Below are 23,679 nucleotides of genomic sequence, written 5' to 3'. Positions count from 1 at the left end.
CTGGAGAAGGAAAGGGGGATGGAAGGGTCCTGACCTGCGTTACAGATCTATTCGGAGCCCTTTAAGCCTTTCACTGAGTCTGAGAACACCGTCGCAGAGAGCCAATATTAAAAACGCAATTGCTCTCAGAAAAAATGGGTGTTTGTTAGCCACAACCGGCTCACCCTTTCTTGTTTCACTGGGTTTAACTTGCGGGTGGGAGGGTAAGGCGGAGGGATATGAGTTTTTCTCAGGAGAAGGGTTGACAAGCTTATGAAATGTGCCCTGGAGTTTTTAGGAAGGGGGATATTGTGGGTTTGTTATGTGAAGCTTTACTTCGTATTGCCTATCTGGATCTGCACTTTACATTTCCCGCTCAGAGGTAGACAAGCATATTTTTAGATAGTAAATAAAAATAAATAACTGAGGAAACATGATTTAGAAATGTAAATAGTGCATTTATGCCATTTTGTGTGTTTTTTAAGTGCATCCAGACTTCAGGACTGCTGGAAGTGCTGTTTAATCTGAGTAAGACAGCTAAAGAAGTTGTAGAAAAAATAAAGGCTGGTTGTGGATCATAAACGGGGGGGGAAAAATGACCATGGTAGCCTGTACTACTGATGTAGGTCTAAATGGAAATTAAGTTAATAGGAATGCCTTGAGTAGCTGCACTGCAGAGGCAGAACAGGCATTTCTTCAAATAAGATACAAACTGTAATCTGCTTCTTAAACAAACAGATTTTACCAGCCATATAAACAACAGGACAAATGAACACTAATATCCCAATGCAAATCAAAGTAATGAAGTCATTATCTCCTTAAAATAACTATAATGACTGATGGTTGTTTGGTGTAGGGTTGATGTGGGGCACCAATCGGCAAGGGGAATGTGTCCCTGCAATCTGTATCCGTGCGTAATTAATGACTGTATTTACTTCTGCGTGATTAAGAGTCTCAAAGGTGGAATACCCCTTTGGATCAAAACATAACCTTGAACACTTTGCTTGCATCTCTCGATATATTTAGTTTATCTGTATTTAATATCCAAAACATACTTTGTTAAAGCACTCTTTACTTGCCATGGTGTTTGCATAGGTACACGGCGGCATAATCAAAGTCCTGTTTGTGCTTTGACCAGCTATTAAAAGGGGCATTTTAAAAGAAATCTGTCAATTTAAAAGAGGGAAGAAGGGAGGAAAGTCTTAAGGGTATGTCCCTTTTGAGTGCTGAGCTATGTCAGCCCTGTGGCAGCACCAAAACAAAAAGGATATAGGAGTAAGGAGCAACGGTGAGGTGGGTGTGGTCAAACACCACCTCCTTGTTGCTAAGGATGTCTTCACTTAGTTTATGTTGCTAGGCTGCCAATTCCCTGATGTTAAGTGGAACCCCCCCCCCCCCCCCTCCTCTCCCCTTTTCCTTCGTCCAGGCACCTCATCGCTCCCTCCCTCATCTTCTCTTCTAAACCAAAATAACTTCACCAACCATCTGTCACTGGGCTCACAGGTCTACTGTTGCTTAGGAACAAGTCAGACACTCACATTCAAGTCTATATGCATCCTCATATGAATAAATATTCGTATACAGTTGTACAGGATAACCGTCATTAAGATATATTTCTGCCAGTGAACGCTGCATCAATTAAATGTGCAGCATTCACAGCAAATCCTCAACCTGATGCTCAAAAGAGTGTGAGGTAATAATTGAGCAACAGGTTTGTCAGTTTATAAAGCTTTTTTAAATGGCAAAACTTCTTGAAAGATATGAACTAATGATGTGACAAATGTCCAATAGATTTTGGTTATTAGTTCAAAGGAGTGGCATTCAATAAAGTTTCCTTCTCCACACCTCAACCACTTTCTCTTCATTTATAACTTATTTTTAAAGCCTAATCCATAATTAGGTTTTACCTGTAGCAGAGCATTTACATATTGACAGAGAGATAACGAGTAAGTACATGCTACTTTCCATAATCACACTGCAATGAATAATAGAAGAAAATTAAATTGCACAGCTTTGATTTACACGCTTCCAATTAATTTGCAACAACCAAATCCTAAGGCTAATGAGATTACATGATGTTATGTACACGAAAAATACTACTTGTTCATATTCATACTACATATTATCAGCTATTAATGAATGAGTAAACCACCTCCAGGCTTATGAAGGTATTTGTGGACGTAGGTAATCATTGTTTGTACACACGCTTGTCAGTTGGTGGCTGAAAGCTGCTTATACCCAGACATCAGGAGCATCCCAAATTGAATCTCATGGCCTTTGCTTTAAACAAACAGCAGATTAATTGGACAGGCTCTGCAGACAAGTCTTTGGGAGTTGTTTTAAAATGTTTGAGGCAGATTTTTTTTGTAACCTGTTGAAATTAAACAGTGCAACTGTTCAATTTCAAGTCAATGCACAGTGAAGTATTATTATGTTAACATAGGAATATGATGTTTTCTCTTCTGTGCTTTTCAAATAACTTTTGAGAGTGTTCATATAAAATACAAGTACGTTATACAAGCAGTTTGGGGTAGTTACAGCTGCTGGAATTCTTTGCTGATATAATTAGATAATAAATATTAAATTGGTGCTAGGATAGTTTATAGTGACTTTAAATTCCATTCCCTACAGCAGTGCCATATTCATTAAATCCTGCATAGATATTTTTATAAATTTAAAATGTCTTCATTTTAAAATCCAAGACTAGCAGTAAATCATATGTCCAATGTTTTTCCTGCAGCACAAACTGACTTTTCCTTACTGGTCAAAAGTCCACCCATCCATTAACAACCTGTGTTGATGTATCTGCTTATGGTCATCAGAAAAAAGGGAGAATCTTGCTAACATTCACGATTTTGAAAACGAGTTTCATGTATGGATGGCACACTGATTAAATATTTTAAAGTATTCTAAAAATAAAATCACTGGTTATTTTAAAATGACATCATGATTAATTAAGTGCTGACCTTTTTTTTGTATTAATTCCCAACTAATTCCAGTCTAATTATTTATTAGTGTGTTTACTTTAGCAGTAAGCAAAAGTAAATGACACTATGTTTTAACATGTTTTTTTCAAAAAATGCATTTTGTCTACAGACCTCATCAATAAAAATCACATTAGGAGCTGATGGATAAAGGACAAGACATTTTTTGTATAGACAGATGCACTCTTTATAATTGTAAGGAGAATCGAGGATGATTGAATATACATTTTCACTTATTCTTATGGTACACTTGCCGTGAGACAAGCTTACCCATGGGCCATATTTCTTTACAGATCAGGTAACAGGGGGCTCTCCTCCTCTTCCAAAAGCTGGTGTCTCGGGAAGAATAGTTACACAAACACCTGAAAGACAAATGTGATATTCGAATAAGACATCCAATAAAAACAGAGCTCTCTGCTGTTAAAAGGTTTCATTAGAGCTGCTGCCTGAGAGAAAAACAGCAGGCACAGTGAAAGCACGGGAGTCAATAATTGTAATAAATATTTGCCATGGTTCAATCATAGATTATTAATTTCTTCATTGCTAAATTATCATTCGCTGTGCCTATATTGGTCTCTATCGTAGGGCCTCCATGTCATGGTGACAGTTCCCTCAGCAACAGCTGATGACAATTCTGCATCTGATTGTTGTTCTCTTTGGACTAAATGCTTTCATGTTTTAAATGATGTTCAACACTCTCAAGAAAAGCCCTTTAAAGTTGATGTACATCTCAATCAATATTGGTGAGGCTTTCTGGCAATATTGATATGCATAAATGAGTGCTAAGCATGCCAGTATAGCATACCCTCATTAAGCCTATCTCATTCTTTAAAAACTAATCTTCTTTAATGAAGAGAACAGGAAGTACCGTTTTTAAACACATCCACCTGTTGGAGGATATCTCTTAGGACGTAAATTGCTTCCAGTAAAACAACTACAAATAAAATCATTCAAATGTGCATAAAAGGACAAATTCTAATTTTTGCATTATAAAAACATAACATTTTATTGCAGTAGCATTTGTAAGAGAAACATGTAAAATAGAACAACATAATAACTGAATGAAGGATGAGACTTGACATAAAGTTACTTCTTTCTTCTTTTTGTGCATCAGAAGAGCAGTGCTTTATCTGAGGACATCTGACTAACTCCCCTGGTGAGGAGCGATGGTGTGGTCCACGGGGAACTCATCATCACTTTAAAACGCACCAGAGACTTGACACAAAAGAAGCGCTCGCAGGCGAACACAGACGCGAGAGGACTATCTCCTATTACAACGGAAGAAGCAGCGTCTGAGAACTGTCCAAGTCACTTCAATTCAGAAAAACGTAGACTTGAGTTTTAGAAACTTACTTTTGACTGCACCTGATGCGACGCCGTTTGACTGCAGCAACGGCCCTGGTGATGTGGTCATTACGCACTGAAGCTGTGGCAAAACTCGGTGTTTGTTTGTAGAGCTAAACTTTAAAGCCTATTATCTTTGCATCTCTTATTTCTGCCTAAAGAATTTACATGAGGCAAATTTCCACTTGGAGTCCAAGTTTTGGGGTTAGACTTGTGAAGTCGAGTGCCTATTTGCTGATAACACGCAAGGGAACATGAACGTCTCCTTCTTCGACGTGACCCAGAGTGCGCTGTTCAACGGGAGTCAGACCCTAGCCGGGACTCTGGCGACATACTCCGGCAACAGCACCGACAACGTGGTGACCGGCGATGGCGGAGGGTCTCTGGTGCTGTTGCAAGACGAGCGCAAACTCTTCGTCATGCGCGTGGTGCAAATCGCAGTGCTCTGCGTTTTGTCGCTCACCGTAGTGTTTGGTATTTTTTTCCTCGGATGCAACCTGATGATCAAATCGGAGAGCATGATTAACTTCCTGGTGAAGGACCGGAGACCCTCCAAAGACGTGGAGACGGTCATGATCGGGCTCAGCTAGAGCATGGAGTACAAGGACTGTGGAGAACTGGAGCTGAGCGGAGATCTGGTATGAGAGTATGGTGCGGGTCTCCTACCGCAGGTCAAAGTCTGCTCCTGTGTATACTTCTCGAAGAAGCTCTCTCTGTGTCTTACTGTGGAAAGATATGCAAAACTTCACATTTCTATCCGAAAAACGACTACAGTAAAGTAGTCTAGCGACTAATTTCCGTGCGTAAAGTGTGTGCGTAAAACACGGGGAATTGTTTACAAGTATGCTGATCTGTTGAATCTTTTTAGTAAATGTAATGTTGCCAACTTAACAAAGTGATGAAGATGTTTACAAGCTGTTACCTCATTTTTTGGGTTTGGTAAGTTTTCTTTGGTAAATTTGAAATGATTGTTACTGAATGTTTAGTTCAACAAGCATGAGTGGGAATTCTTATACTTCCTCGTCTGGCAGTGTACTACGTGGACGTTATGAACATGATGTGGGTATTCTCTATAAAAAGTATTTTCATTGGTCTCGTTTGGTAAAAACACTCTGAAATCTTGCACGTTTTACAAAAAAAAAGAAAGAATTACAGCTTTATGGGGTGGTTCTGGTCCTGTTTGGCATGCTGGCCTATGATATGTAAAGTGATTTTTTGATCCGTTTTGCACTTTTGAAATCACTGATGCTGCATGAATTATTTTGTACCAAAAAACTTGAAATTGCAGCATGCCATTAAAAGTTCAATTAAACTAAGCGTTGTCATCTGATAATTAAAATGATGCAATTTCATTTGTTTGCAGATATTCTTTGGTTCCAATATTGAGTTTGGTTTTCAACTTAGAACTCAATCAGTAACTTTCATTAAGGAATCTAACTATTAATTCTCCCTTCACAGGAAAACAGTGGACACAAATATGACAGCATTAAGTGAATACATTAACACACTAAAGTAGGTGCACTTTAGAATTGAATAGGTTCATTTTAATGTTCAACACTTAGACTTAGCTACTCATTACAAGCATTGTCTTATTTACTGCAGCTCAATATAGAGAAGCGATTAAAGGCCGGGCAGAATTATCCATCTTGTAAACAGCATGCCGAGCTCATATTAGCTTCACAGCATTTAATCTGATCCCTCTGAGGAGAGACCAGCTGCAATCAAGGATTATCGGGCTCACGCTTAACTTCCCGGCAGGCAGTCTGCACCTAAAGAGTTTAAGTATGGCATTCAGGGCTCATGTTCTTTTCCAATTGTGCGGTCAATGTACATAAGTGAGCATTGAAAAAAACATCTGCAAGATAGGTAGAAAGGATTTCCAGAGAAAAGGCATACAGGGAACTCCATAAACTTTTCATACGCTTTTTTATGTCTTAAGTGTCGCTTATTACTGCATCCAACTTTGCATTTTGGTTCAATCTTACTTCTATTACTTCTGTATTTCTATCTGCACCCATTCCTTATCGCTTATGCCCCACTCAGAAAGCAACCAATGTTCTCATTAATTTTTCATTACTTGTTAGGAGAGCTGGGGTAGATGAATCCTTACAAACACACCCATGCATCCACACATGCGCCTATTCAACATGCACACATTGGACACTGGTGTGCAACAGAGCGGCAAATTCTGAACCCAACCACAAGTATCTCAGAATAACAGCATGAATAAATAAAACTCATTAGACAATTAGACTTCAACAGGTGAGAACATCTAAAAATCCATTTCAACGACCCAACACATTTAATTTACGCATATGAAAAAAACTTAAACTGTGTAAAATGTGGACATGGCTACTACAAAATCCTGTGTATGAGGTTTCCACAGAGAGTATCTAATATAAAGGCATAAATGAAGGATTCAACTTTATAAATGATGAGTCATGCATACAAAGATCAACATTTAGATTCTGAATATCATATCTGTTTTTAAGGCAGGACACTAAACAAATTCTTTAAAAATGACTCATAAAAAATGTATATATGGGATTGTATAGAGTTAACTAATCATCCACAAATGCATGATGATGGGGACGATAATGGAGCTGTATACAGTGTGTAATGTTCTCAGGAAAAATACATAGAATGGTTCTAGTATTGTTCCCAGTAAATACTCAAACAAGTCAGCATACATGCTATTTTTAGAAAGAAGACAGGGGGGGCTGAATGATTTGGAGGGGACACTGGGGCCCTTGAACAGGCCAGGGCTATACGTGTTTTGTTTAGCTGTTGTCAGGTAGCTCAAAAGTTTCCAGCAGCACCTCTGCGTGACATTAGTCTGGTTCCAGACATCTGAATCGGTGCACATATCTAGTTTTCTTTCCCTCTACTCCAATACATGTGGTGCACATTCAGGCTTGTTTACCAGGGCGGAAAAAAAACTCTGTCATTCAGATATTTGTATGCATGGATGTCAAAATATCAGAATGGGGACGTCATCGTTCTTTATCAGAAGATGAGAGATAAAAAAAAAAAAATGCCTGGAATGATGACAAGCGTAGAGATCAAGGCATATAAAGGTCATTGTGGGTTGAGTTGCAAAATGTTTCTTATGACAATTGTTATTACTCGTAGAGACAGTTACCACTGACCACCAAACAACTGTGACAAGATGTATGTCACACCGGAAAGACTGCAATCATAGGTACACAGCAGCAAGCATTCAGCATGGCGGAACAGTGGCTACATCAATGTAAACAAATCAGTAAAGATATATATCTCCTTTATTATATTACATACTTAAGCTGGTATGACACATTAGACCCTCAGTTTATAATGCACAAAACCATATCCCAAAAGTATTAGCACTAGCACTGACGTTGCATTTAAACGCTGGTTATAAAAATGCATTCAGGATACTACAGGACCTGAAAAACACACAAAATGCAGTATTGTGATAACTTAAGTCATTAACTAAAATGTTAAAGTTTCCTTATGAGCTCATCTGAGAAAAAGATGCATTGATTTGTTCGAAATACATTATTTTTCTGTTATTATTCTGTGCAAGTCTTGTCACTATCTTACACAAACACTATTTTCTCTTAGCTTGGCTGAATATCAATTAAAATGACACACCATCTTGCCTTTGATCCACTCTTTTCTGGCTTTGGACGAGTCGCCCACTATCACTAAGCATATGCTAAAGAGTTAGCATGGAGTGCCCATTATGGTACTCTTTTTCTACGAACTAAGGATCAGCAAAAATCTTAGTTTACCTACTGGGAAAAAAGTCATGCACTATTTTTAGACCAAACCTTAGAATTCTTGCAAAGGATGGGATATAGCATAATATTGAAAAAGAAATAAGGAGAATATTTAATAATTTATAAGTGGCATTGCAGAAACAACACATTAAAGTGTTAGCACACACACAATCAACTTGTGTTCAGCTGTGCAGGTTTGTTGTCTTTCCAGCCCTCTCTCCATAGGATATTGTGCATTTGCTTGTCAGGAAGCGTCACCATTGACCTTTTGCAACAGAGTCCTCCCAGAAAATAATGAACTGTGCACTGGCCATGAAATCATGACAGAAGTTATGGTGATTAAACTAGCAGTGGCATTCAGCAATACCAAATATATCATTGCATGGGTCTTTTGTTAATTCTCTTTTCGCCAGCAAAGTAAGAACTTGATAAAAGATTTGTGAGCATAGCTAACACTGTGTGAAAGATACAGTGTTTATTCCCCCAGTATTTATGTTCAGAGGCCAACATACACAAAGGATCTGTTTGCAATGCCGACACAGGTCCCACAGGGATGATGTGGCCTTTCTCTGCCCCATTCAATATGTTTCTAATGGGATAGGTTGCATTCAAAAGGCAGAAGCAATAACAATACATGAAGTTGAGGACGGATATATTGGTATCTTATATCTCAAAAAGGTGAATGGATGTAAACACTCTCTTATTCTCCTTTTGCCCCACACACACACATGCACACACACACACAAAAGGAAGTTATATGACTGCCCCCAGCTTCTTGAGTCAAATTATATTTTGCTTTCATTTTACTTAGGCCGTTACAAAAAGGTTTTTCACTTATGATGCCAGTAAAACACAATGTTTGCTGAAATGCCTTTTTTTCTTGAAGCAGCTCTATTAGTTTTTATAGTTGTTGTGAGACCCCTCACTGGCTTCAACCCATTAAAACCGGAAGTATTTCCAAAAACACTAAAATGCACTCACACACAGGCGCTACACAAATGCACACGTACATAAAACTTTCCTCCACATCACCCCAGGCAAACTGCTGCATCCAATGCACCAGGGAACAAACAGTCCTTGCATTCAAGCTCATGAAACGTTTAAATGAACTATTATTTGCAATGTGTAGGGAAATGAACAACAAACAACAAAATTGACTTATTCTGCCCATTACCCACAACACTATGAAGTGGGCGATAACAAAAACACACACACACACGCACACACACACACACACACACACACACACACACACACACACACACACACACACACACACACACACACACACACACACACACACACACACACACACACACACACACACACACACACACACACACACACACATAACCACTTAACTCAATTAATGCATTTCAAACCATCCGCAAAAGGATACACCTACATCATTTCACACTCACAAATGTGTTTCTATGCAGCACATATTCTCTGCGTGAATGTGATTATCATTTGCCAATGTGACTGCTGTTGATTTCATAAACAGACTGTGCTGTCAGCTCTAACCCCAAGGCATTCTTCGGATTTTGGGTGATGTGTTGTGTGCTTTTTTTACTTGCGGTCCTCAAATTGGCCTGGCAGTATGTCAGTGTTTTCTCACTCTGAAAGCCTCTGTCCCTTCCTCTCCTGTTACATTATCTCTCTGCATTTCATACAAACACATGTTATATTAATGTTAGTTATGTAATAATGGATGAAATAAGTAGATCATTAGGGCAACAAGATGGGGATACATGCGGTATTATCATCTTCATCTTGTTGTTTTTCTTGTTTGGTTTTGAAATAAATAAGGTGAAATGTGGCTTTGAAGCCCTGAAACCCTACAAGTAAAGTAAATACTGTTAAGGATAGGGAAACATATTTGTGTTTGTTTTAAATAGAACATTATTAATGGTAATTATAAACTCAAAGAGATAGCTGTTAACCCCACAGTCTGATTCTGCTCTGAAGCTTTTCGGTATTTCCAGAAAAAAAACCGCAGATCAGGCATCGGTGCCTGACTCACTGTTTTGTTTTCAATGACTAATAAACTATTCTAATTAAATTATGTAATGAGTCTCCAAAACAAAGGAAAGTTTTCGATACAGGCTAATAACACAACGGCTCATTGTCTGTGTAGGCCCTCGGCACTGAGGTAAAATCTAATTGTTATTATGAATGGCGAGTCATACTTTGCACCGAAGCATTTTTCAACTCGGTTTCTGTACTAATCGAGGATCACCTCCAGGTCAATCCTGCATCTGGATACGCACACAGATCCATTCAGAGCGAGGAGACAGCTCGGCACAGGGGATGTCAGATCAAAACAGAAGAAGGGAGCTCGGCACAGGTTGCTTCTGATTAAGTCAGCATTCAGAGAGGAGCACCGGAGAGAGGGAGTTGAGATAAATGACACCAGCTTGGCGGTCTTAGATGGAGACGATCACCAAGGGACTAATCAAGCGCACAATAAACAAAAGCAAACATCCAATGGAATATGCACTCATTCTGTTAAAGGCAAAAGGCATTAATATGTATTTCTCTAATGAGCGCCTCTTCTCAAGAGGATGTTGTGTGTCTCATCCCATTGATTTCCAGTGAAAATCACTTATATTGAGCATAAACCGGTGCACTGTTCTGCAGCATCATTACAAACCCTGCCTACAATACGCCTCCCCAAACCATTTACAATTAAATAGCCCAACTCAAGATAATTGGGGTCTATGTCTAAGTAGTTCATTATGTATTAATAAACTCACAGTGTGGATAGAGACGTGCTAATTGGCTCAAGTTGGTGGTAGGCACTATACAGAACTTGCCCACTGCCACGGGAGGAGGAGGTGGTGGTAGGGACTGTCAGTCAGCTCTACTCCTTAGGGAGAGCAGAATAAAGAGGAGAGTGAGAGGAGATATATTCAAAACCTTATCTCACATTGCTTCTGTGGCATTTTTATTCTTTTTCATCCCTAAATTCCAGACAGTGTATCGCCAAAAAGAGATCAACCATCCTTGCTCTCTGCTCTGTCCTGACACTATTTTGGCCAATTTAGTTTTTTCCTTGTTGTCATTATGCCTTTAACCATTGCAAAACAAGAGACGGCTTCAAACCTCTGCTTCACTGAAGGAGTCATAGGATCATTGGATGGCCTCCTGATGAGAAGGCATAGAGCCTTTCTGACTCTGCCTTTGTTACAATCAGAGGTTTACCAATCAAGGCTGTAAGAACTAATCAGAAAGAATCACAACACAGCAGTTATGTATTACACACCCATCACCATACACTGGACTGCAAGATGTGACATCTATTGTTGAACAGAGTCTTTCTTGAGGCTGAGAGCAGTGTACCGTTTATCAGTGACAGCGAGAAGAATTACACACTCTTTGCTGACATTATCTAAACAAACTTAGTGCCATGCCCATGCGCACACACACACACACACACACACACACACACACACACACACACACACACACACACACACACACACACACACACACACACACACACACACACACACACACACACACACACACACACACACACACACACACACACACACACACACACACACACACACACACACACGCACACATCAACATGTAAGGGCTGCAGGGTGGTGTTGCCATAGGAACGGGGAAAGGTAATGGCCATGTTCCTGAGCTGATGCCGCAGGGGGTGGGGGGCAAAAGGGGTGTGTGTGTGAGAGAGGGGGGGGGGGTATTGAGTCAGACTTATGGACTAATGATAACAGCTTTAACTTCCAAATCTTTCATCAATTCACCATCCACTGCACTGAATTAAGGCGTCAACAACTACAATCCCAGGCTAGTAGTATAACATTTGCAGAGGGTCTACGCAACAGGGACACCATGCCATTTGCTGATAACATCCAGCTAATGTGGTTGATCCTGTTAGCTTTGATGAAGAGATAACTGCTAGGCATCTCCATGCATGGCCTTCCCTCTCCACATCCCTGGGGTATGAATAAATGATCCCTAATGCAATGAGCTAACCTTTTAACCAACACTGATGACCATTGCTCTGAGTGTGTGTGTGTGTGTGTGTGTGTGTGTGTGTGTGTGTGTGTGTGTGTGTGTGTGTGTGTGTGTGTGTGTGTGTGTGTGTGTGTGTGTGTGTGTTTAAATATTACTGAGAAGTGCAAATAATATTATTCATACCTCAGCAGTCCAGACCCTATGGCGACTTGTTAAAGTGTCAGAATGTGCTCCATGTTCTCATTCATATTTCACATAATGTCTTATATGGTTTTTAAAATGTGCTAATAATAATTTGTAGTTATTCAGAGTGAACTTCTATCAAGGACACACTTGTACTTTATTTTAAGGCTGGTATAAATAAATAGCATGATTTCATCAAGAATAATTATTCCTATGTGTCACATTATCGTAGCGGTGCTATATGACTAATTACATTTACCAAAGTACACTACTACTTACTACCTACTTGTCACTTCAACTATACTTCATTTATTTGGTAGCTATAGAAATGAAATCACTTCGGAGTTTTGCATACATAACACAACATTAATTCAATAAATATGATGCACTGATATGAATTAAACTACCTTACAGCATATTGAGGAGTTCACTTCAAATTATCAATACAAATACTAATCAGGCACAATGTGATTGTTCCTAATTAGTATTTGTTTTGATAATTTGAATAAATGTTGTTGCTTATGCTTATGTGCTTTTAGTCAAATTGTTCGATTTTGGATAAAGAAACGTTTGGTATGTTTGGTCGTGTTATTATAAATGTTATCTGTGAGCAATTATTATTAAATTAAATTAAATTGTTATACTTGTATACACTAAATCAAAGAAAACCTGTTTTTAAATGTGGAAAATGATACTTTCAATAACCCTTCATCTATAGCTTTAACAAGCATTTAAAGAATTGTCCCAACTAACAAGACAACAATATATTATCGATATTTGAATCCAGTGAAAAGTAAAGATGTGTGATATTGGAGTATTGTCCAGCTTAAGGTTATTATTTAGATGTTGTCTTAAATTCATGGAATGTTGATTTTATTTCTTTGGTGGTATTTTGGTAGCCCTTTTCTTATTCTTGTTCCTAAAAAAAAGAAAAGCAAGCTTTTATTTCAAAAGAGTTAATTTGAGGTGTGTGGGCTTCACTGGTAATCAGGATAATTATCTTTAGACAACTTTGCCAATTAAATATAGTTTATGAGTTGGCTCATCCCTTGCAGAGTTGGTCATCATCACCTGCTGCTGCGGTTGTTCCCATCACCTTCCCTTCTTGCTTTTCCTCCTCCTCCTTTACCGCTTGATTCTTCCCTTTGTGTCACTTTACCCACACAATGACAGGGGGCTTTTAAAAATAGAGACGAGACACCCAGATTACAGCGTTTTAATTACAGAGCTGTAGATACGATGGGGGTGTAGAGTCCCCTAAACTGACAGGGAGTGGGGAGGGAGGGAGAGTTGGGAGGCAGTGTGGTACAGTGAATGTAAACTGTGTGCTAATTAGTATCGTCTGCCATAGTGACGCTTTGTAACCCTCCATTATACATGGCTTGTTGGCAGTTGGCTGCATTCTGAGCATCCATAAACACACACCAGTGACCACATCATTATTATGTTAAATAATAATCCCAGTAGAGCACCTGTGGGGAGACTGGGAGCAAATCAATGCAAGGCAGCTATAACTCTACAGCCTGGGAAACACTAGAAAGATGATACCTGCTCTGCATGGACTCAGAAGTGTTCTCTGATAACCTGAGAGAAATACTTAGTGAGTAACCCTTCATATTAGCCTCCCTACCATATCAAGTATTAGCAGTATTAACAATAAACATATCATGTATAAGACCCAACATTGTGGTTGTGGCACTAAAGATCAATTCAGTTGCTTCACAGGGGTTAACATTTATTATGAATATCTAAAAAAACATATTCTCATAATTTCCACATAAAGTTTCACAGTGTGTAAATCAAATAAAAACAAGAGTATGGGTCTAGAGCATTAAACATTAAACTAATCAATATCATTTTAGGGAAGTGTGTCAGAAAATGTTGTTCAGCCTCACAAATATGGAAATCTGCTTTAAACATCTCAAAAGACAAAACCTTGGACTTTGAAAGGCCTGGATAGACATTTTCTCTTTTTTGAGACATTTTATAGACCAAATGATTCATTCATTAATGTAGGAAATCCTTTGCAGATTGTTAATAATTATAATGATCATTATTTGGAGCCCTACATACGTTTATGTATTATGGTGTCCTGACACAAGTATTTTCGAAGAATAAATGTAATAATATAATAAAATGTTAGAGGTTTTTTTTCAAATATATACAAACCACAGCATAGACCTACATCTCCTTACAAGATTGTGCTGTACATCTTGTATGAACTACGAATAAATGCTTTTTAGGAAATTGGTGCATTTTAATAAGTAAATGCATTTCTCTAATAAGTCATATCTGTTTAATCACTAGGTTTTTGATGAAGGATGTAGTCTATTACCTCTTGCGATATTTGAACCATTATGCATGTCATAGAGCATGCTCCCAAAGACCAAGTGCTACCGTGGTGTCCCTGGGGAGCCCACTGCTCCTAACACTAGCATTGGGTCAAATGCAGAATTCTCAAATTTCCCCACAGGGATTAATAAAAGTACATCTTTATTCTTTATTTATCTTTATAAAAGTGTAATCTATTTGAAAAGCAAAAAACATTTCTCTGTTATTTTAGTGCTTCAAAAATTGAATCCTAGAAAAGCCAGCATGCAGATTAAATCCCTCTCACAGTCACTTAAAGTCTAATCAGATTTGTAAATGCTATCACTTTTCATTTGTTTTTTTAACTTATAAAGTCTAACCTCATTACAGACTGAGTATCTACAACCTAAGTTTTCATTTAAATCACGATGCAGATCATTTTAGTTTGACATTCAAGATGTTCTAGTTTTCTTCTTTGATAAGTATAATAAAAAAGTAATTGCTTCCACTGTGATTCATTGTTGAAAAACAACATAAAAAGTCAAGAGTGGGTGGATACTTTTATAGACAATGTATGCTAGTTTTAGTTATTTGAGTTACCAGCTGCTCTGCTTTTGGCTTCCAAAGTGAGATGAATTACACTTACAGCCTGTACTGCATACTGTAGGTCAATACGCTGATAAAAGAAGGAGGAAGTGTGTGTATTTGTGTTGTGTGGGTGAGAGTATGTGCGCATATGTGTATGCAGACTGTCGCTTGTGTTTTGACACCTTGACAACATGCTACTTTGTGCCTCTCCATCTCAGCAAACAGGTTCGAAATACATACTGAGCATCTTGTATCTAAATAATATCATCTCAAGCTTTCAAATACACTACTATGATGTGATGCTTTTCTTAATGTTTGCATATGTGAAGATGTCCATTTGATTTTTTCACCTAACTGTGGAATAGAGCTTCACCTCCTGCATGTATTGATATAGTTTATTCTCAGCCACTTGCCTCAAGGAAGACAGCCTCATTATAGTCCCATATCTCCCCCCCAGACTCCTCAGCAGCCTACCACTATCCTGCAGCAGCTCCCAGCAACCAGCCTCTTGGCTTTGCTCCTTCCCTTAGGCCTGGTGGTCACGTCAAGGAGGGTATGGCAGACTGTCACCGGCACTCACAAAATCTGAGGCTTTCACCCTCACTGCTGTTCTTGCCTGTCTGTCACATTACCAGCTTGCTATAAGCAATCACATATATTATTGATGGACTACTCCGGAGCTTAGACAATTACATTACATGTGTGTAGGAGTTTTCAAGTGTGTGTGTGTGTGTGTGTGTGTGTGTGTGTGTGTGTGTGTGTGTGTGTGTGTGTGTGTGTGTGTGTGTGTGTGTGTGTGTCAAATTCATATCCAAGTGCTTTAGATTTACCAGGGATAGCACAATAATTAAATATAACGTTTTGTAAGACAGTGACATTTAGTTTGGAGAACACAAGCCTAAAACTAGTATTTTTGTGACTGTCTGTCTGTCTGTCTGTCTGTCTGTCTGTCTGTCTGTCTGTCTGTCTGTCTGTCTGTCTGTCTGTCTGTCTGTCTGTCTGTCTGTCTGTCTGTCTGTCTGTCTGTCTGTCTGTCTGTCTGTCTGTCTGTCTGTCTGTCTGTCTGTCTGTCTGTCTGTATGTATGTATGTATTAATAATTGTTATGTTGATATTGATTTGGAGTATAGTGATTATAACAGTTATACAGTCAGGTCCATAAATATTTGGACATTGACACAATTTTCATTATTTCGGCTCTGTACCCCACAACAATGGATTTTAAATTTAACAATAAGTGCAGACTCTCAGCTTTATTTTGAGGGTATTTACATCCAGATCAGGTGAATGGTGTAGGAATTACACCACATTTTATCCAGGGTATCCCCTTTTTAAGGGACCAAAAGTAATTGGACAATTGGCTGCTCGGCTGTTGCATGGCCTGGTGTGTGTTATTTCCTCATTAGTTCATTTACAAGGAGCAGAAAAAAGGTCTAGAATTCACTTCAAGTGTGTTATTTAAATTTGGAATGTGTTGCTGTCAACTCTCCATATGAAGTCCAACAAGCTGTCACTATCAGTGACGCAAGCCATCATTAGGCTGAAACATAAACAAACACGTCAGAGACATACCAAAAATATTAGGTATGGCCAAATCTACTATTTGGTACATTCTTGAAAAGAAAGAATGCACTGTTGAGCTCAGCAACACCAAAAGACCTGGAAGACCACTGCGGTGGATGACAGAATAATAATTTTCCTGGTGAAGAAAAAGCCCTACACAACAGTTTGCCAGATCAAGAACAATCTCCAGGAGATGATCATGATCCAAAGTGTACTCCTCATCAGTGAAGCATGGTGGTGGTGGTAGTGTTATGGAGTGGGCATGTTTGGCTGCCAATGAAACTGCTTCCCTTGTATTTGATGATGTACTGCTGACAAAAGCAGCAGGATGAACGCTGAAGTGTTTCGGGCAATATTATCTTTTCATATTCATCCAAATGCTTCAGAACTCATTGTGGGGCGCTTCACAGTGCAGAAGGTTTCAGGTTTCAAGGTTTTATTTGTCATATGCACAGCAGATACAGCGTATATGTTGGCAATGAAAATCTTATGTCGCGTGCTCCAACAACTCAACATACATGGTGCAGATAACATAAATAAAATAGTGCAAAAAGAGAGAAGAATATTTACAATAACAACAATAAAGATTTGAGGATGTGAAATATATACATATGTGGAATACATTGAAAGTATTTAAACACTTTACACTGTTGAATGAGGAGGTATGGACAGATGCATATATTATGTATAGCAGATGTATATGGCAGATATGTATAATATATAGATATGTGTACTATAACAGATATGTATGGCAGATGTGTATAATATATATATATATGTATGTGTGTACTATAAACAGATGTGAGTAGACATTCACACAGCTCAGGAGTTCAGTAGTCTTATAGCCTGTGGTATAAAACTGTCTCTGAGTCTGGTGGTCTTGGTCCGGATGCTGCGGTACCGTCTGCCAGACGGCAGCAGACAGAACAGATTGTTGCTGGGGTGATGGGGGTCCTTTAATATCCTACCGGCCTTCTTCCTACACCGCTGGGTGTAGAGGTCCTCCATGGATGGCAGCTCCGACCTGGTGATGTGCTGAGCAGTTTTCACCACCCTCTGTAGAGTCTTACGGTTGAGGGCGGTGCAACTGCCATACCAGGCGGTGATGCAGCCAGTCAGGATACTCTCGATGGTGCACCTGTAGAAGTTGCAGAGTATCCTGGAGTCCATGTTGAACTTCCGCAGCCTGCGGAGGAAGAAGAGCCGCTGTCGAGCCGTCTTGGATATGACCCTGGTGTGATGTGTCCATGTCAGGTCCTCACTGATGTTTACCCCGAGGAACCTGAAGCTGCTGACTCTCTCCACAGGATTCCCGTCGATGGTGATGGGTGTGTGTGCCTCTCTCTGCCTCTTCCTGTAGTCCACAATCAGCTCCTTTGTTTTGCTGACGTTGAGATGGAGGTTGTTGTCCTGGCACCAAGATGTCAGGGCTCTGACCTCCTCTCTGTACGCCGTCTCGTCGCCGTCTGTGATCAGGCCGATGACGGTCGTGTCGTCAGCAAACTTGATGATGGTGTTGGAGCTGTGTGTGGCCACGCAGTCGTGCGTGAACAGGGAGTTCACGCACGACTGACCTGAAGCATACTGCAAAAGCAACCAAAGAGGAATTTTCTGCAATAGCCAAGTCAATCACCTGACCTGAATCCAATTGAGCATGCACTTCACTTGCTGAAACCAAAACTGAAGGGAAACTGCCCAAAGAACAAGCAGGAACTGAAGACAGCCACAGTAGAGGCCTGGCAGAGCATCAGCAGGGAGGAAACCCAGCGTCTAGTGATCTATGGGTTCAAGACTTCAGGCTGTCATTGACTGCAAAAGATTGGCAACCAAAAAGTGACAGTTTGATTTATGATTATGTTACTTTGTCCAATTACTTTAGGTCCCTTAAAAAGGGGATACCACGTATACAATGTGTTGTAATTCCTACACCATTCACCTGATTTGGATCTAAATACCCTCAAAATAAAGCTGAAAGTCTGCACTTAAAGCACATATGGAGTTTTTGATTCTAAGTCCATTGTGTTGGTGTACAGAGCCAAAACGATGAAAATTGTGTCAATGTCCAAATATTTATGGACCTGACTGTATGGCTTTTTAATCAGTCACTTTGAGTTTAGTCAGGTTATAAAACAATCCTGTACTCTAGTATAGAAAGAATTTCAAGCCTAACTTTTTGTCTGCCACATTGTAAGCTGCTCAACCAAACTACAAGTTATGATACAGATACTTGACAACTCATTAAAAGTTTCAAAAATGTCACGACCCAAAAATCATATTTGAAGAGTTTAAGCTGATTGCTTATACCTCTGAAGTCAAGCTCTAGTAACTAGAAAAGTGTGAAGTAAAAGGTCTGTCAAAGGTTTCTTCTGATGGATCACTTTTTGCTGATATAAGATATGTTTTTACAAGTTCAGTTTTAACATTTCAGTTTTTAATATGGTCTTATCATTCAACAACTGTCTCTGTAGTATTGTAAGTATTGATCAGCAAGATATCAATTATCATAGATTGTACATTTTCCTTGTCCCATGGCTGAGCAACTGCATTTGTTCATATGTCATGTGGATCATTCATTTTAAACATGTTCTGAGTAACAAATGCAAAATCAGTTACGTTATGTTAATGAATCTAGCAAAAGACACTGAATTTGAGAAAACACATTATTTTCAATTTAAAAAACACTATAGAAAGTGACTGACAATACTGATAGAAGAACTTCACCAGAGAGGATACAGCAGCTGGATGTTACAGGATATGTCTATGAGATAGAGGGACCAGGCTTATCAAGGCTAACCAGCCATCACACATTTCAACAAATGTTTTTTGGATGAAAAGTCCTCAGACTAACATTTGCTGACATGTTTTATGTAATTGAGATAACCCATTAAAGGTGGTGAAGTATCACAAACTGAGATACTGTACGTTGCATCATTGAGCTATCAAACAAATACCCTTTTTTCATTCATATTGCCTGGAAAAGCATTTTATTATTGATCAGTGAAAAATATTCCTTAAAAATAAAAAACAGTGGAATTATCAAATCTTGAATAGACTTTCCTAAAACTTGGTCAGAAATTGTATTTATATGGCTGGAAGGACTGAAATTATTTTGCAAGGTCGGTCATTGCCCAACAAAGATTGAGTGACAAGAAGGTGAAGAGACTCACATTCACCATCTCGGTTTGACAATGTGGATGAATCACCTATTCACCCAAGACAGAATGGCACGCTGATAAAAATAGATAAGACAATCAGAAGACTCAGATGGAGTTGATTGTACTCTGTGTGTGTGTGTGTGTGTGTGTGTGTGTGTGTGTGTGTGTGTGTGTGTGTGTGTGTGTGTGTGTGTGTGTGTGTGTGTGTGTGTGTGTGTGTGTGTGTGTGTGTGTGTGTGTATCTTGAATATGCAGACCTTGTAGATGTGATCATGATCCAGACTGTCCAGATGCAGCAGGTCATCTTGAATGACATGAACATATCGGCTGTCAGCTCGTTCGGATATTCCAGCCCTGCTGTGGTACCAAAAAAGGTTCAGTGTCAGTTGATTCAATCAAAATAAAATGTGTTGAATTTTATTAAAACAGGTTTTGTAATGGAAAGTAAATTGAGTTATACCATGCTACAACTAAAAATCATATTATTTCACATGTAGCTTATTAGAAATCAGATTTAAATTATCATTTTTAAAGACACCAACAGTAAAGTTTGTGCTGTTGGTTGTAATAAGACAATGAAACACTTCAAATAAATACATTTTGTATGGAAAACTATGGGCCACAGGTACAACAATTGCATCTATTTTTATTTCAGCAGGTTATCGTTTTAAAATAGTATTTCCTGAATCTGCATCTCTGTCATTTTTTAGGAAATAAAAAAAAAAATCTCAACGTAAACAAGCCAGTTTATTTTCCTTTTCTTACAGTAAAGACAGTGAACACAAACTAAAGCAGTATAAATGATCTTAGAAAAAATAAGCAGGACTGTCCTTTCCTTAATTGTGTGTAAGGCTCCCAAAGACCTGGGTATGATCTAAGAGAAGGAAGCAGGCCCACAGATATCCACTATTAGCAGACTGCCCCTTAGCTGCAAAAATGCATGGCTCCTGTTTAGGTCACACTGGTCTAACAAGCAGTGTTAATTTTGGCAGCTATTTTATGTTTAGTCTTAGTCTTAGTCTTTGGAGGAAAATGGTTATTAGCTTTAGTCACATTTTAGTCCTTTGTATCCTTCATAGTTTTAGTCTAGTTTTAGTCGACAACTCAAAACGTTTTGGTCCAGTTTTAGTCGATGAAAAATCATTACATTTTATTCAACTTTTAGTCAAAATGTTTTTCTCTCTATAAACTAATTCAGTTAGGCAAATACAGGTATCTGAAATTGGAATCAAGTTGACAGTATTAAGTGTTGAAATTCGTAAAATTCGTAAAGCAACATTTCACTCTCTTAACACTTTGTGTAATATCTGGTGTTCTGCTATAAGGGTCATGCAGAGGCAGAGCGCCTACCCCTTTAAGAGAGAGAGAGAGAGAGGGGCGTGGCGCTGCATGTATGTGTGTGCATGGTAGAGCGAGCGAGAGTGAGCGAGCGTGTATGTGTCTGGAGAAGTGAGCGGAACAGCAACGCATATGCAACAGCATATGTGTAACAGTTTTAATAAACACAACGGCCTCCAAAAGAATAGATTGCCTGTCCACTTATTTGAAAAAAGTGGGTTATTGAACCCGAAGCCGGAAGGGGGAAATAAAATATCCTGCTTTTTGAATGTCCGATAGTCCACCATTAACACTTTAGTCCCGTCTCTTTAACGAAAACAAAATGTACATTGTCAGTTTTTATTATCAAAAATCTATTTTTAGCTCGTCATCGTCTCGTCTTAGTCATGTAAAAAAGGTCGTTGACGAACATTTTTCGTCATAGTTTTCGTTGACGAAATTAACACTGCTAACAAGACCCCAACAAACAAACCTCCATGAGTCCATGCAATTTAATCATAGCTCATGGCTACTTTGGAAAAATGCAAAACCAAAAAAAACCCACCATTTTACAATTCCTCATAAACGTCCGGCAATAATTCGCATAAGCAGTTCCCAGTTTTGTGAGCTGTCAATTTCGGTATGTTTGCTCAATTATACTTCTCAGTTTGGTGATCTTCTCATAAAGATGTTTGAGATCCTTGAAGTTTCATCTTGACCAGTTACTACCTTTTCCGGAAAACAAAAGGCGAACATAACTTATTTGACTAGCTAACGTCAGCAGTTAACCCTTTTTTTCCTGGAGAATCACAACGTGTTTGATCTAATTATTTTTAATACGCTTTACAATATACAGTGGCTGGTGGGCACCAAGCTGTTTAATCTCCAATTCATCTTCAAAAGGCAGCATTTAAAAGTTTTACTAACGTATGTCAAGAACTAGCCAAAACTAGTCAGCGTTCGGCAAACTGCCAATCAAATTGCACCTGGGCAATCAGCCCGGTTCTGAGCATGCGCAATGGTAATGTTTTCCGCCAGAGAACATTGTGAGTTTGTCTGTTCTGAGGCCAAGCGCATTTAAAACACCTTCTAATCTGCCGCCATGGACCTGAAATTGTATTATAATAATAATAATAATAATAATAATAATAATAATAATAATAATAATAATAATAATAATAATAATAATAATAATAATAATAATAATAATAATACATAAATAACTCACAACAGGGATTGGGGATGTTTTATGTCATGCAACAATCTGAAAGATTATTTCTTAATTCTGTAGCACTGAAACCAGAATATGTCCTGCAGCCAGCAGGTGGGGCTTTGCCATTCGTACCAAATGTTGCATCGATGATTATGAAGAGTCAAATGCGTCTCGTTTCTTGAAACACTCATTTTTATGAAATGTGGAATGAATGTTGATTCATAAAGAATAAGTTGTGCAATACCATGAGTAGAACAGAACAAAAAAAAAAATGAAATGCACATTCATCATTCTAAAAAGTGAAAGGAAAACCCTTAAAACTAATCAGACTCTCTTCCTTTCAACCTAATGATTAGTTTGTATGAAATCAATCACCCAATTCCACTTGCGGGCTATGACGTTTTCGTTATAGCAGGCACCCACATTTATTATTCACAGAGCAAATCTCTGAGGTTTTGATTAAAAAGGGAAGCTGGAGGCTCCACTGGCAGATTCAACCTTTGTTTTCTTCCATGAAATCATAGCTCAAAGTTATACATGCTCTAACATGTTTTCAATGCATGCGTCGCCCTTACTTTAAGAACAACTAGGTGATATTTAATTTGTACATTTTGATACATTTAAAACTGTGCAAATGTACAAAAACAAAATATGCTAGAAATGTATTTTTTAAGGACAGTTCACATCAGATGATCGTAGTTCATTTGCCAATGCATTGGGACTGTTGAAACCAACGTCAGGCTTGCAGAAAGAAAAACAAACTGCACAGCATCACCCAGCAAATAGCCAATTAACACTGTCTGCTCCTATGATGTCATAGAAGCCGTGAAAGCAAGGTGACCATAGGAGTTCCAACAGCAGGCATCAGAGAAATTGTGATGAGAAGGGTACTGATTGGGGTTGTTGCAAGTGATTATGGTGCTGGTGATTGTGAATGGCTGAAGAGATGAATTCATCAGAGGCTTTAGATGTGTGTTATGTTTTATGTTTTGTCTTTTGTCTTTTCTTTTCATGCAAAACAACAGTGCTGATGATGCAGAAGCAGAGAGTGATCATCCATCCACTTGCCAGATATGTTTTTTGTAAAATTAGGGAAGCAAACAATCTAATCTTGTATTTACTCGTCCTCACTTGACAATCACGATTTCACACTTTTGTACGACATTTACTTTCTTATTGCAATTAAATATGTGTTATGTCAGGGAAATCAATATAATAAGTTCCATGTGAATGGCTTTTTTGCCTTTCTTTATTCATCCTGCATTTCTGCAATCATCCAGTAGGGAGCAG

The 23,679-nt window shown here is 38.7% G+C and overlaps 2 protein-coding genes across 3 annotated transcripts in view; one reads left to right on the top strand and one right to left on the bottom strand.

Annotated features, from left to right (window-relative positions):
- itgb3a (integrin beta 3a) overlaps positions 1 to 21,940 on the bottom strand; it is a 35,276-nt gene extending 13,336 nt beyond the window's left edge. Inside the window, exons 1-3 of one of the 2 annotated variants that reach the window (XM_063903814.1) lie at positions 21,742 to 21,940; positions 20,117 to 20,216; positions 3,234 to 3,325 (exon numbers count right to left, since the gene is read on the bottom strand). In XM_063903814.1, the coding sequence (XP_063759884.1) occupies positions 3,234 to 3,325; positions 20,117 to 20,181 (157 nt within the window). In that variant the 5' untranslated portion in view covers positions 20,182 to 20,216; positions 21,742 to 21,940. The remainder of the gene's footprint in view (positions 1 to 3,233; positions 3,326 to 20,116; positions 20,217 to 21,741) is intronic. The other variant, XM_063903818.1, reaches the window with a different exon arrangement.
- Positions 4,185 to 5,456, top strand: rprml (reprimo-like). The gene has a single exon (XM_063903819.1). It carries the CDS (start codon positions 4,562 to 4,564, stop codon positions 4,895 to 4,897), a length of 336 nt encoding a protein of 111 aa, XP_063759889.1. The 5' UTR covers positions 4,185 to 4,561; the 3' UTR covers positions 4,898 to 5,456.
- Positions 21,941 to 23,679: the final 1,739 nt, after the last annotated feature.

This window comes from Eleginops maclovinus, chromosome 16 (assembly GCF_036324505.1).
Source record: "Eleginops maclovinus isolate JMC-PN-2008 ecotype Puerto Natales chromosome 16, JC_Emac_rtc_rv5, whole genome shotgun sequence".
NCBI classification, from domain to species: Eukaryota; Metazoa; Chordata; class Actinopteri; order Perciformes; family Eleginopidae; genus Eleginops; species Eleginops maclovinus.
This window is presented reverse-complemented; position numbering and strand designations above follow the sequence as displayed.